Source organism: Microtus pennsylvanicus, chromosome 9, assembly GCF_037038515.1.
Source record: "Microtus pennsylvanicus isolate mMicPen1 chromosome 9, mMicPen1.hap1, whole genome shotgun sequence".
In the NCBI taxonomy this organism is placed as follows: Eukaryota; Metazoa; Chordata; class Mammalia; order Rodentia; family Cricetidae; genus Microtus; species Microtus pennsylvanicus.
In genome coordinates this window covers 46,995,159-47,008,909 of record NC_134587.1, presented here as the reverse complement: position 1 = coordinate 47,008,909, position 13,751 = coordinate 46,995,159, and the positions used below count along the sequence as shown (strand labels likewise).

General features: G+C 53.9%; 1 protein-coding gene across 9 annotated transcripts in view; it reads left to right on the top strand.

The window, feature by feature from the left end:
* Slc25a25 (solute carrier family 25 member 25) overlaps window positions 1–4,965 on the top strand; it is a 34,696-nt gene extending 29,731 nt beyond the window's left edge. For all 9 annotated transcript variants that reach the window (XM_075985835.1, XM_075985836.1, XM_075985838.1 and 6 more), the window contains 5 exons: window positions 616–768; window positions 2,546–2,653; window positions 2,745–2,912; window positions 3,439–3,589; window positions 3,673–4,965. In XM_075985835.1, the coding sequence (XP_075841950.1) occupies window positions 616–768; window positions 2,546–2,653; window positions 2,745–2,912; window positions 3,439–3,589; window positions 3,673–3,857 (765 nt within the window). In that variant the 3' untranslated portion in view covers window positions 3,858–4,965. The remainder of the gene's footprint in view (window positions 1–615; window positions 769–2,545; window positions 2,654–2,744; window positions 2,913–3,438; window positions 3,590–3,672) is intronic.
* The last annotated feature ends 8,786 nt before the right edge of the window (window positions 4,966–13,751 follow it).

Genomic DNA, 13,751 nt, shown 5'->3' with positions numbered 1-13,751 from the left:
TTACCCGTGGTTATTGGTGGCTCGGCTTCCCTCGCTTCCTCAGCTTAGGCCCTGCTTTTAAAGCCCAAACACCCAAGCTAATGGAGTTGGAGTTAGTGCTTCGTGGGCATCGCCCTACCCCCTTGGCATAAGTAGGTGGGATCTCACCCTGTCTTCCAGAAATAGACAGACTTAGGGCTTTAGGCTTAATCTAGCCTGGACTGGCCCCTGCTCCAGCTCTATGGCCCGAAGAAGCCATTTCTCCTTCCAGAGCCTCTGAGAAAACAGAAATTTGAACAGTTCCTTCTCACTTTTGTTTTGACAGAATTCCAGGGATGTAAATGTAGAGATTAAGAGCTGTTCTGTCTGGGTTGATGGGCATACTTCCAATGCCAGTACTTGGGAAGATTGAAAATTTAAGGCAGGCTGTCAGTATAAGAGCCTGTCAATAATAATAATAATAATAAAGCAAAAGCATCCAGCCATGGCTGCTGATCATCAGGTTGCTAAGTTATTCCTCAGATTACTCAGAGGGAAGCGCCTTCCTGGTGTTCTGAAAGCACCAAGCTCCTCCCAGAGCGAACAGTGGCAGTCCTCAATCCTGCTGCGCTCCTCTGACCTCGACTCTCCCCTCAGGTCCACGCCTCCCGCAGCAACAATATGTGCATCATAGGCGGATTCACACAGATGATTCGAGAAGGGGGGGCCAAGTCTCTCTGGCGGGGCAATGGCATCAACGTCCTCAAAATTGCCCCTGAGTCAGCCATCAAATTCATGGCGTATGAGCAGGTGAGGACCTGGGAGAGGGTTGCCAGATAGTAGCTAGAGGCCTGGGGTAGGAGTGAGTGGACACCATCTCTGGAGGCCTGGGGTAGCGGTGTGGGGACACCATCTCTGGAGGCCTGGGGTAGCAGTGGGGGGACACCATCTCTGGAGGCCTGCGGTAGCAGTGGGGGGACACCATCTCTGGAGGCCCGGGGTAGCGGTGTGGGGACACCATCTCTGGAGGCCTGGGGGGGCACCATCTCTGGAGGCCTGGGGTAGGAGTGTAGGGACACCATCTCTGGAGGCCCGGGGTAGCGGTGTGGGGGCACCATCTCTGGAGGCCTGGGGTAGGAGTATGGGGACACCATCTCTGGAGGCCCGGGGTAGCGGTGGGGGGGCACCATCTCTGGAGGCCTGGGGTAGCAGTGGGGGGACACCATCTCTGGAGGCCCGGGGTAGCGGTGTGGGGACACCATCTCTGGAGGCCTGGGGGGGGACACCATCTCTGGAGGCCCAGGGTAGCGGTGTGGGGACACCATCTCTGGAGGCCTGAGGGGGGGGGCACCATCTCTGGAGGCCTGGGGTAGGAGTGTGGGGACACCATCTCTGGAGGCCCGGGGTAGCGGTGGGGGGACACCATCTCTGGAGGCCCGGGGTAGTGGTGGGGGGGCACCATCTCTGGAGGCCTGGGGTAGGGGTGGGGGAGCACCATCTCTGGAGGCCTGGGGTAGGGGTGTGGGGACACCATCTCTGGAGGCCTGGGGTAGGAGTGTAGGGACACCATCTCTGGAGGCCCGGGGTAGCGGTGTGGGGGCACCATCTCTGGAGGCCTGGGGTAGGAGTATGGGGGCACCATCTCTGGAGACCCGGGGTAGCGGTGGGGGGGCACCATCTCTGGAGGCCCGGGGTAGCGGTGGGGGGGCACCATCTCTGGAGGCTTGGGGGGGGCACCATCTCTGGAGGCCTGGGGTAGGAGTGTGGGGACACCATCTCTGGAGGCCCGGGGTAGCGGTGGGGGGACACCATCTCTGGAGGCCCGGGGTAGTGGTGGGGGGGCACCATCTCTGGAGGCCTGGGGTAGGGGTGGGGGAGCACCATCTCTGGAGGCCTGGGGTAGGGGTGTGGGGACACCATCTCTGGAGGCCTGGGGGGGCACCATCTCTGGAGGCCTGGGGTAGGAGTGTAGGGACACCATCTCTGGAGGCCCGGGGTAGCGGTGTGGGGGCACCATCTCTGGAGGCCTGGGGTAGGAGTATGGGGACACCATCTCTGGAGGCCCGGGGTAGCGGTGGGGGGGCACCATCTCTGGAGGCCTGGGGTAGGGGTGGGGGGACACCATCTCTGGAGGCCTGCGGTAGCAGTGGGGGGACACCATCTCTGGAGGCCCGGGGTAGCAGTGGGGGGACACCATCTCTGGAGGCCTGGGGTAGGAGTGTGGGGACACCATCTCTGGAGGCCTGGGGTAGGAGTGTGGGGACACCATCTCTGGAGGCCTGGGGGGGCACCATCTCTGGAGGCCTGGGGTAGGGGTGGGGGGACACCATCTCTGGAGGCCTGGGGTAGGAGTGTGGGGACACCAGCTCTGGAGGCCTGGGGTAGGGGTGAGGGGACACCATCTCTGGAGGCCTGGGGTAGGGGTGAGGGGACACCAGCTCTCCTACCACTTCCTTCCATCTGGGGACAGCATAAAGTAGCCTCAGAGTCGCGGGTTTCATCCAAAGCTGACTGGCTGTGAGGGGAAGGGTGGGGCCAGGAGAGGCGCCAAGGCCCCAGGTGCATCCCTTTGTTTTTCCTGTTTTAGATGAAGCGCCTCGTTGGCAGTGATCAGGAGACGCTGAGGATCCATGAAAGGCTTGTGGCAGGCTCCTTGGCTGGGGCCATTGCCCAGAGTAGTATCTACCCAATGGAGGTAAGGGCCACCTGGGTCCTGGAGTGGGCAGTACCCAAGGGGCACAGAGAGGAACGGGCTGTGCTCATGGTTGCTGTCACTCTCCTTGCAGGTGCTGAAGACCCGAATGGCCCTGCGGAAGACAGGCCAGTACTCGGGCATGCTGGACTGCGCCAGGAGGATCTTGGCTAAAGAGGGTATTGCTGCCTTCTACAAAGGCTATATTCCCAACATGCTGGGGATCATCCCCTATGCTGGCATCGACCTCGCTGTCTACGAGGTGAGGCCCTATGGGGCATAGACCCTGGGACCAGAGAGTGGAGCTCAGCACCTGCCTGGTACCCCACCCTCCCTGGTAGAGATGCTTAGATCAGAGACAGCAGTCCACTGCAGTGGTCTCGCATTGCCCTGCACCTCTTGCACAGCGGGTTCAGACTCTGTCCCAGGTCTATCCTTTTAGGGTCCAGAGGTTCAGCAGGCAGATCCCAGAACACAGTGACCATTGGGCGCTCACAGATCTCAGACTCCAGACCGCAAAGGCCAGGTGCTCTGCATGGGAACATAGTGCTCCCTCTACCCTCATCCTTCTCCCTGCCCTAGCCAAGAAGCCCAAGTAACAGCGGATGCAAAAGGCCAGCTAGTCAGGAGTTCAGTAAGGCCCAGGCCAAGCGAATCGGTTTACACTGGCCTCTCAGATCTCATGTGATAGGAAACAGCTTTCCTGTGGGCTCAATGGCTGCCCCACCCCAGCATGTCTCTCCCACGCTGGCTCTTTAAGGCTCACCTCTGGTCCTGCTTGCCCCTAGACACTGAAAAATACCTGGCTACAGCGCTACGCAGTGAACAGCGCAGATCCTGGTGTGTTTGTTCTCCTGGCCTGTGGCACTATCTCTAGTACCTGTGGCCAGCTGGCCAGCTACCCACTGGCCTTGGTCAGGACTCGGATGCAGGCACAAGGTAAGGTCCTGTGCTGACTTCCATGTCCCTAGTAGTTGGGGTAGCTGGCAGGCGGCATCTAACCCGTGACTTCTCTCCCACAGCCTCCATTGAGGGTGCGCCTGAGGTAACCATGAGCAGCCTCTTCAGACAGATTCTCCGTACTGAAGGGGCCTTTGGGCTATACCGGGGGCTGGCCCCCAACTTCATGAAGGTGATTCCAGCTGTGAGCATCAGCTACGTGGTGTACGAGAACCTGAAGATCACCCTGGGTGTGCAGTCTCGGTGACGGGAGGGTGGCGGACTTGGTGATCCTGGGCTGCAGCCCAGGGTGTGCAGCCATCTCATTCTGTGAATGTGCCAACACTAAGCTGACCTACCCAAGCTGTGAAACCCAGGATGCCACAGGAGAAGGGCAGGGGCTGGCAAGCTCTGGGCTGGTCCTGCTGACCTGGCAGGCCCTTGTGTCCCTTCCAAGGAAGACCTGTGGACATTCCTTGGGGTCCAGAGGTCAGTAGGATGTAGGCTCCTGCACCTAGAGACAGGACGTTTCCTGCAATGCCTGCCAAATAGTGAGCTTGGAGACCAGCTTAGTCCTTCCATCTCGTTCTCGCAGCCAGACCTCGGCCACACCCTCCCTCTGGTCCAAAGAGCATTCCTGTGTCCCCTCAAGTCTTTCCCGTGGATGTGCTGTGGTAGGAAGTGGACCTCTCCCCACTTCTTCTTGTCCCTCTCCCCTCACTGCTGCTCCTCCAAACCTGTTTCCCAAGCTGTAGCATTTCCGTGGACCTGTGGTACAGGAAGCTGAAGGAGTACCCCTTAATGTCCTTGCCTCCTCTGAGCTCAGCAGCAAAGCTGTGTGGATGGGCCTGGGGACTCGGGCACTGGCTGCCTGACATGGTGGTGCATGGCTTTGCTGAAATCTAGGACCTGGATCCCAGAGGATCTGTGCTACCTGCATGGGCCTAATGTCCTCTGAGCTGTCCCTAAACCCCGTCAGGACTGGCACCAGATCGTGACCACACTTACTGTTCCAGTCTGTGGTGTGAGGGTGGGGCAGGGTGTCTGTCCCAGTGTGCTGTCCTGATGAGAAGGAAAGGATGCTGAAGGCCTTAATTATGTCTGAACTGGATAAAGGCTGTGGTTCGGAAGGACAAGCTGGACAAAGCGCGTGTACAGCACTTACAGAGAGAGCCGGAGGGAAGTGGTTTGGCTGCTTTAAAGTCTGTTCTGAGGTCCTGTGGGCCAAGTGGGACCAGCCTCACATTCCACACGGCATATCACACTGCTTGGAGCCTATTTATTTTGTATTTATTTGAACAGAGTTATGTCCTAACTATTTTTATAGACTTGTTTAATTAATAGCCTGTCATTGTCAAGTACATTTTTTATTCATATTTATGTTCGTGGTTGATTGTACCTTCCCATCACCGCCTGGTGGGGGGTGGGGAGATGAGGTGGAAAAGTGGCCACAGAGTGACTTTACCTGCTGCCTACACTGATGGTGTGTCTGTCCAAAGAAATTCCTCTCCCAGCTGGAAACAGAAGGAAAGACACAAGGGAGGACCCTTACTGTGGGGAGCATCCCCTGGCAGGCGTAGGGTAGTGGGAAAGGTTGGGAAGATTTCTTTATTTTACCCTTCTGGAATGGCAAGGCAGTGGGGCGCTTCACTGGTGTGGGTGTGAGGGTGAGGACCAAAGGACTGGACGGCCTGCCCTCCCCAGCCTGTGACCTGGGCTCCCTTCTGGCCCACGGCTGCCCTTGCTCAATGAGTGGCCAGCTCCACTTGGCAATTGAACCTCCATTGTCCCAGAACAGTCCAATGAGGAGAATCCAAACACGGTGCAGAGATCAATGCAAAAGGACCGCCTGCATAGTCTACCGCTGTAACTGGAGTTGTCAAAAGCGAGCAGCCTTCTAATAAAGTTGCTTCAAATGTGATAATGGAGCCAGGGTTTTCTGTTCTGGGCTTGGGTGTTGAGGACATTGACATTTTCCTTATTCAGTGCCTACACGGCTTACACCTTGGCTGCGGGAAGCACCTCGTCTTTAGTGGGTTTGGGGTTCTTCCATGTGTGGTGTGGCCTCCCCTTCCTGCTGGGAGCTTATTTTTCACGTGGTCTCCAGGCCTCCCGGGTGCAGAGCCTTCAGCTCCTGTCTCATGTGTCAGAGCCTTGTTCGAGGATGACTGTGAGTCCCTGCAGCCACAAGCTCATCCTCCGCTGGAACAGCTGTCGGGCATTGAAGTGTCGCATGTCAAAGGCCAGGTCCTGGCTTTCCTCATCTTTGACCCCATCCATCTGACTTAAGTCAAACCCCTCCGGGTTGTCAGCAGCACCCTACTTCCTTCCTCTTCTTGCTCTACTCCAGTCCATCGGAGAATCCCATCTTCCGTCAGGTGCGCCTAGGACTCCAGTGCTCACCTCAGCCACCTGCTGCCGATCGCTTCTCACCTGGGCTCTCGCCAAAGCTCTCAAGTCTGTCTCCCTCTTCCTCTGTTTTTGCCTGAGTGATTCACAGACCTAAAACCTTAAACTCTGGTCCCTGTCACCCAAAACTTTCCATCAAAGTGACAAGCCACAGGCTTGGAGGAACCAGTGTATTAAATCCTGTAACTCAAGATGTGGATCGAACTTAAAAAACGACACTTAGGGGCTGAAGAGATGGCTCAGGCGATAGGCTCAGCAGGCAGACTTGCCAGTCTGATGACCTGATTTCAGTTCCTAGCACCCACTTGGTGGAGGGAACCAACTCCCACAAGTTGTCCTCTGGCCTCCACATTCACACCCAGACACAAACCCAAGGAACAAATTAATACAAATGATTACAGCCTAGAGCACAAACCAGCAACTGTGTCAGGCAGCATTGCTCCCAAAGGGCCAGACTCATAAGTGGTATATACCCACAAACTCATGTTACCTGAATTAAGAAAAAATTTTAATTAAAAGAAAATCACTTAGCTGGGTATGGTGGGTTCATGCCTTTAGTTCCCGCACTTAGGAGGCAGAGGCAGGCAGATCTCTGAGCTCAAGGCCAGTGAGAAAAACCCGTCTCAGAAGGGGATAAAAGACACCCCACAGGCTGATGGCTCATTAGGAAAGACACTTGCTGCCAAGCCCAAGGACATGAGCTCCATGTGGTAGGAGAGAACCGATTTCCTTAGGTTGTCCTGTGACCCTCACAGTAGACTGGTGCACACATGCACCCACACAAATACAACTTTGTTACAAATGATGTGTCACAAAGAAGGGGGCACAATAAAGGGCCCTGTTCTGTGAGTCGTCAGGAAAGACAGAGGTGCCAGCGTGCACACAAACAAGCGTTAGAATGACTTTGAAGGAACCACAGGCAGGCTTACTGAGAATGTGGAGCAGCCTACCGGGATGCCTCCAGCAGCAGAAAGGTCAAGTGTAAGCGTTCCAATGGAGCCACCCTTTGTTGACAACGGGAGTGAAGTTAATCAGTGTCCCTTGTGGACCAGCAGATCTGTCCCCAGGTATATACCTGTCTCCCGCTGAGGGAAAACAAACCTGGGTAGCACACCTTTAACCCCAGCACTCAGGAAGCAGAGGCAGGTGGATCTTTGAGTTAGAGGCCAGCCTGGTCTACAGAGTAAGTTTCAGGACAGCCAGGGCTGTGTATTAAGACCTTGTCTCAAAAACAAAATTAGGGTATGGTGGTTTAGTCCTGCTGTCCCAGCACCGGGAAGCGTGTGTGTGTGTGTGTGTGTGTGTGTGTATGTGTGTTGAAGACCAGTTTGTAGTAAGACCATCAAAATTCAAAAATATAGGTCTGGAGAGATGGTTCAGCGATTACAACACTGGCTGCTCTTCCACAAAACCAGTTCAATTTCCAGCACCCTCATGGCAGCTCACTATCATGTGGGTTCAGGACATCCAACATCCTGTTTTGGCCTCCAGAGGTACCAGACATGCAAGATGAACAGGCGGGCCAAACACTCATACACATATAAAATTTAATAGATAGTAAAACAAGACAATTTGGGGTGGGCACAGTAGCAAATGCCTTTAATCCCAGCACTGAGGTAGGCAGATCTCTGTGAGTTCAAGGCCAGCCTGGTCTACAAAGTGAGTTCCAGGATAGCTAGGGCTATGCAGAGAAAGCCTGTCTGGAAAAATCAAAAACAAGGGATTTGAGAGACAGCTCCTTGGTTAAAAGCACTGACTGCACAGGAAAGTTGCCAGGAAGCCAGGAAGCTTGTCTTCAGCATTCCCTTGCTCCGCCAGTACTGAGCCTGTGTGCTGAGGAGGCCCGGAAAGTGTCTTGACTCCAAGGCTCCACACGTCAGAGTAGGGCCTAGTTGTTGGTTTGTTTGTTTTTTCTTTTGTGTGCTTGCTGTGTAACACAGAGCTGGCCTTGAACTCTTCCCAACTGCTGGGATTATAGGCTTATAGCACCAGTTTTCTTTTTCCATAACAAAAGCCTCTGAAATACTTTTTTTTTAAAGACAGGGTTTCTCTGTAGCTTTGGAATCTGTCCTGGAACTCACTCTAGTTCAGGCTGGCCTTGAACTCACAATGATCTGCTTGTCTCTGCCTCCTGAGTGCTGGGGTTAAAGGCTTGTGCCACCACTACCTGGATTCCTCTGAAACACTTTCAAGTTTCAGCCATAAAAACCTAACTGGGCCTCTTTCTAGTCCCCCTGCAGCCAGCCCCACTGGCTGTGCAGGGCCCCGGTGTGCGCGCACGCGCGCACACACGCACACACACACACACACACACACACACCCTGGAGCACCTGAATTTCCCGATGGGTGTGGTTCAGCCTCCTGGGCGGAGGGAACCTTGCAGTTGTCTCTCTGACGGCCCCAGTCTTCCTCCAATGCCCTTGATGGCCCTGAGCACCAAGTGGCCAGGCCACGTTGCTATGGGGATGGCAGGAAACAGCTCAGGGAGTCCAGCACACTCATGTGGGGTGTGCCCAGATGTGGAACTGGGATGCGCCACCAGTACATAGTGTCCTTTAACTTTGGGTCCTCCTAGAACCTCAGGACGTCACCTTGTTTAGGAGTAGGATCGACGAAACTGTCATTGCAGTTTGGGGACCTTTCTCCACAGAAACCATAGCAACCAGTCGGTCAAGTGGGGGGAGTTCAGGCAAGCGTTTCATGGGACCTGGCTCCTGAGGAGGAAGGGAGGAGCAGACCTTATGGCTGCCGTAGGTGGGTTAACAGCCCGGTGCTTAGCTCCTCACCTGGTCAGAAGGACTCCAGGTGCTCAGGCTACCTCCGCTTCAGCAAGGGCTCTGGAGTTCACTTGCCCTCTGTCCTCTGTGGTGGTTCCCAGTGTGTCAAGTCTATTCGAGATCAGGAGGGGGCCCCAAACCCAGCGATTAGCGATTATCCTTACAAGAATAAAAAGTGGCCCCGTGTAATCCTAGCATTTGAGAGGCCGAGTTAAGCTAAGCCAAGATATATATAGACCCTGCTTTAAATTTCATTGCAACATCTCTTTTGTGTGGTGTGTGGGTGTGTGGCTGTGTTTGTGTGCATGCGGGAGGTCAAAGGACAATGAGCCTGTTCTGTCTTTTCATACCAGGGTTCTGGGGATTACACGCAGGTCCTCAGGATTAAGAGCTCTTTTCCTACTAAGTCACCTCGATGACCTTGATACTCTAAAGAGGGAGGAGTTGGGACAGAGGTGCTCAACTCTCCGTGAAGAAGGTAAGTTAGGGGCAATGGGTACTAGCTAAGAAACACCGAGGATCCTGCTGGCAGCCACCATTGGAGACCAGTGTGAGAATTAGTGTCTGTGGCTTTTGCCATCCAAGGTTCTGGGAATTGGCTAGGACACCAATACACCACTTACTTCAGGAATTTGTTACCAGGGTAACAGGTGAATCATCCCCTTACCTTTGGGTCCTGACTGATTGGCTCTCCCACCTGCTCAAGCCTCGTCCTCCAAGCCTTCCAGCTACAGAATCGCTTTCAGGCACAGCCTTCTCAGTTTGACCTTGAGACCTCTGCTACCTGCCTAAGCTGGCCTTGTCTCCCTGCCCTGTTGCCTGCTGGCACAGGTCACTTCACTATTATTCCACCCACTCCGCACTGGGGGCTTTGTTTCCTGCCCCTGTCCATGCCTAGAGCCCAGAACTATTGACACTCATGTGTGGTTTGGATTATACTGCCCCTGGATGGCCTTTAAATTGGCTTAGACAGTAAAGTAGGGCACTGTGGTATGGTCTTGAGCAAGGTCTGCATTGCCAAGTGTCTTTCTCCACTAGATGGACATGGGACCTTTCTTACATGCCTCAGTTCATACAAAGGAGAAACTGACCTCATTCGCCATCGTGGCCTGTGCTCTGCTGTCCCCAATCCAGATTTCACCAGTCTGAGCGGACTGGAATGTAGGGGAAAGGTGGAAGGGAGGCGCCTTCATGCTGGCACAGCTGCCCAGGTGGACCTTGGTCCTCGCACCTAAGGACCAGCCAGCCCAGTGTGGCCCCAGTTGGTCCGGGCTAGCTGAGAAGAACTGCAGGAGGTGGAACAGGACTGAACCTGAAGCCAGAGACAGCTGGTGATCGTCCAACTGGGCCTGCTGGACAGAGTCCACGAGCACAGGGTCAGACAGGAGAGCAGCCCAGCGAATGAACTCTTCCGTCCTTTTCTGTCGCTGTGAGCCCACCCTAGGGTCCTGGAGGGGTCTCTCTCTTACACAACTCTTGCTGAGGCTGATGGGAGAGGAAGCGGATCTCATCAGCCTGCGGGGTGCCTGGCTCTCCCTAACTTCACAAATGGGGGACACAGGAGACCAAGCCCCTCCTGACTACCCTATGCGTGGCCTCTGTGTTAGCATCAGGACCATTGTACCAGCAACCACACTCTACTCTCAGTGATTCAGAGCATGCCAATCTCTGGAGGCCTGAAGTCCAAAGTCAGTTCCGCTGACTGGAGTTAGGGTGTCAGCAGGTCTGGCTCCGCCTGCAGGCTTTGGAACAATCTTCTAGCTTCTGGAGGCTTCTGTAAGCCCTTGACTAGTGACCCTTTCTGACTCCTCCAGCTGCCTGCTTCCACACAGAGGCGCATTCTGACTCTGACAGCGTCTCCCTCTGTTTGCTGTAGCCAGGGTTGGCTTCACACTCACCTTGTAGAGGAGGAAGAAGCTGACCTTGAACTCCTAATCTTCGTGCCTCTACTTCGTGGTGTGCTGCGATTGCAGGCTTGTGACACCCACCTGGCTTTCTGTTTGCCTCTCTTGATTGCTTTTAGTGCCTGCCTAGACAATCTCTCCATCTCAAAATGGGCAGTTTGATCACACCTGTAAATTCCCTTTACCACAGCAAGCGCAACAGGTTCTGGAAAAGGAGAGTCAGCTGGTCACACTGCTCCCCACCCGGCCACAGTTCCCTGCTGGTTGTGACCTTACATCAATAGCCCTAGCCCTCAGGAGGCTGTAACAGCAGGGGTTACAGGGGTCCCAGGCCAGTTGAACTATATACATTGAGTTCTAGAGCTGCCTGGAGTCCAGACAGACCCCATCTCTAAAAGCAAAAAGGTACTCATTTTCTGGTGCCATCAAACACCCCACCTGTCAAGATCCTCTCTATTGTTTAAATACCGCAGAGGTAATGCCCAAGGAATGTGGCACACCGGAGTATCAGGCACTTGTTGGAACTGGCGAGAAAGAACAGCTTTATCCCAGAACAGTTTCTGTGGAGAATAAGCATCCATTGTTCACCTAATCCCAAAGAAAATGTAATGGGTGGGGGAGACGGCTCAGTGATTAGGAACACAGAACTGCTCTTGCAGAAGGACCAGATTTAGTTCTTAGCTCCCAGGTCGGGCAGCTCAGAAAGCCTCTAATTCCAGTCCAGGAGCAACGGATGCTTCTAGCCTCCTTGTGTGCACGCATACACGTGCGCCTGGACACATGCGCAGTACTTTAAAATAATTTTTCAAAATATTTTTAAATGGAAATTTAACAAACAAAAGCAGGAAGCTAGAATGCTCCCTGTTGGTTCCCTCCCTAGCTAGCATGGAGGAGATATCTTGGTCTCAGGGTTCTCCAGTCCTACTTCCTATGTCCTTGACTCAATACTGGGAGCCATAGGGACGTCGCTCTGGGTTAGACAGCTGACCTCACAGATTACACCCGTCACTCCTTCAATACCAAGCCTGTACCACCTTCCAAACACCTCTGGACCCCAGCCTCACCAACCTTACAGATGGTCACTGATGCCAGTTCACAGGAGGGATGAGGTTTGTTCAAGGTCACAGCCAAGAGGGGGGGGGGCAAATTCCAGCCTCTGCCAAGACCATAGGTGAAGCTGGGCAACATGGTGCACCTCTGTAATGCCAACACTTAGGAAGTTGGAGGAGGTTACAAGTTCAAGGTCAGGTTCCAGTCCAGCCTGAGCTACAGACCTTGGGAGATTTAGTGTGACCTGACATGACAAAGATCAGGCAGTGGTTCCTGGGTTAGCTCAGAGACCCCATGAACTATGATTTTCTTACTCATCTCCAGACTCTTAAATGCTAAATCTCAGATGGGCTATTTGGATAATGAAGGTCACCTAACTAAAGCCGGAATTGGCCACAATGTGGCTGCCACATGCTGTTTCCATCTCCTGCAGACTTCGGAGGTTCTCTAGGTGTTATTGGGAAGCATTGCCGCTGGCTTTAGATGCTCTCTAGTGCCTCCTGGTGGCATTGAGAGCATTGCAGGCTTTGGAGGCTTTCTAGTGCCTCCTGGTGGCATTGAGGGCATTGCAGGCTTTGGAGGCTCTCTAGTGCCTCCTGGTGATACTGGGAGCTTTACAGGCTATGGAGGCTCTCCAGTTTGTCCTGGTGGCATTGAGAGCATTGCAGGCTTTGGAGGCTCTCTAGTGCCTCCTGGTGGTACTGGGAGCTTTACAGGCTATGGAGGCCCTGTAGTGCTTCCTGGTGGCTGTGGGGAAGCACATTGAAAGTATTGTAGGAAGAAAGCTGGGCCTAGGTGTTGTTTGTGGCAGCTTCAGTCATTCTCCAGGGTAGTCACAGGAAGCCGGTTTGGCTAGCACCATCCTTGGAGTTCCCATCCACCTGCTCAGTCAGTGTAGACTTCTCCCTACCTACAACATCCCCTGGGAAAAAATCCTCAGGATCACTCCAGAGTCCCCAGTGCCTCTGCCAGCCCTGCCGTGCTTTCTGTGGAATGCAGAGATAGAAGAAAGCAAAAACAACATGTCTATGTCTGACAGCTGAGACACAACTTGCCTGTCCCACCTCCTAAGTCAGATGACCTTCAGGGGGCGCTAAGGCTAGACACAACCAATGGGCAGTGCAGGACCAGTGAGAGCACAGGCAGCGGATTCTCCTGGCTATGGTATCCTAGTGAGAAGGTGGACATCTCACAGTATGGGTAGATCAGTGGCTTCCTTTGGGGAGACAGACAAGTGAGTCCGTTTCCTTGGGAGATACCAAGGAACAACAGTGAACAGAGTCCTGAGAAGGGAACATGGGAGGTTGGAAGCAGGGACACAAGGATGGAGAGATGAAGGCACAGAGAAATAGATGCAGGGATGGAGAGATAAAGGCATGAAGAGGTAAGAGGGATGCAGGGATAAGGGGATGGAGGGATGAAGGCATAGATTGCTGGGGACCCCCTTGCCTGCCTGAGTAAACAACTTGTTTTCCTGTGTTTGCAGCTGCTCTGAGCATGAGACAGAGGAATGGCGTCTGGTGGCTTGCAGTGGCCATTGGTCAAGGAGAGCCTATATAAGCTGCCCTGTAACACAATAAAGTGGGCATTCTTGGCGTTCTCATTTCAAGGATGACCCATGTCTTTCCTCTGTGTATGTGTGTGTTTCAATCTCTAGGACCCTTGCACGAATCTCCCTGGCCCCTTGTCCCACTCGAAAACCATCCAGGTAAGCTACAGGCATAGTACCATAGCACATGTAGTACAGGCGCTACAGGACCATAGTACACGTAGTAGCACGTTACAATAGATGACGGGTTAGAGGATGGAGAGCTGCAGCAATGGGAAGACAGAGGACAGAGGGATGAAAGACCTTCACATTCCTGTCACTCGCTGCAGTATTTGCTGTTTCTGTTTGTTGTAGGTACTCAGGGGTTCACAAGGTATAATCTGGACCAAGGTTCCTCAGACTTCAGGTGTGTCCAGTAACTAGAAACAGCTGTGGCTCTGGGGTCTACATCACGTTTAGAGATGACCTCCATG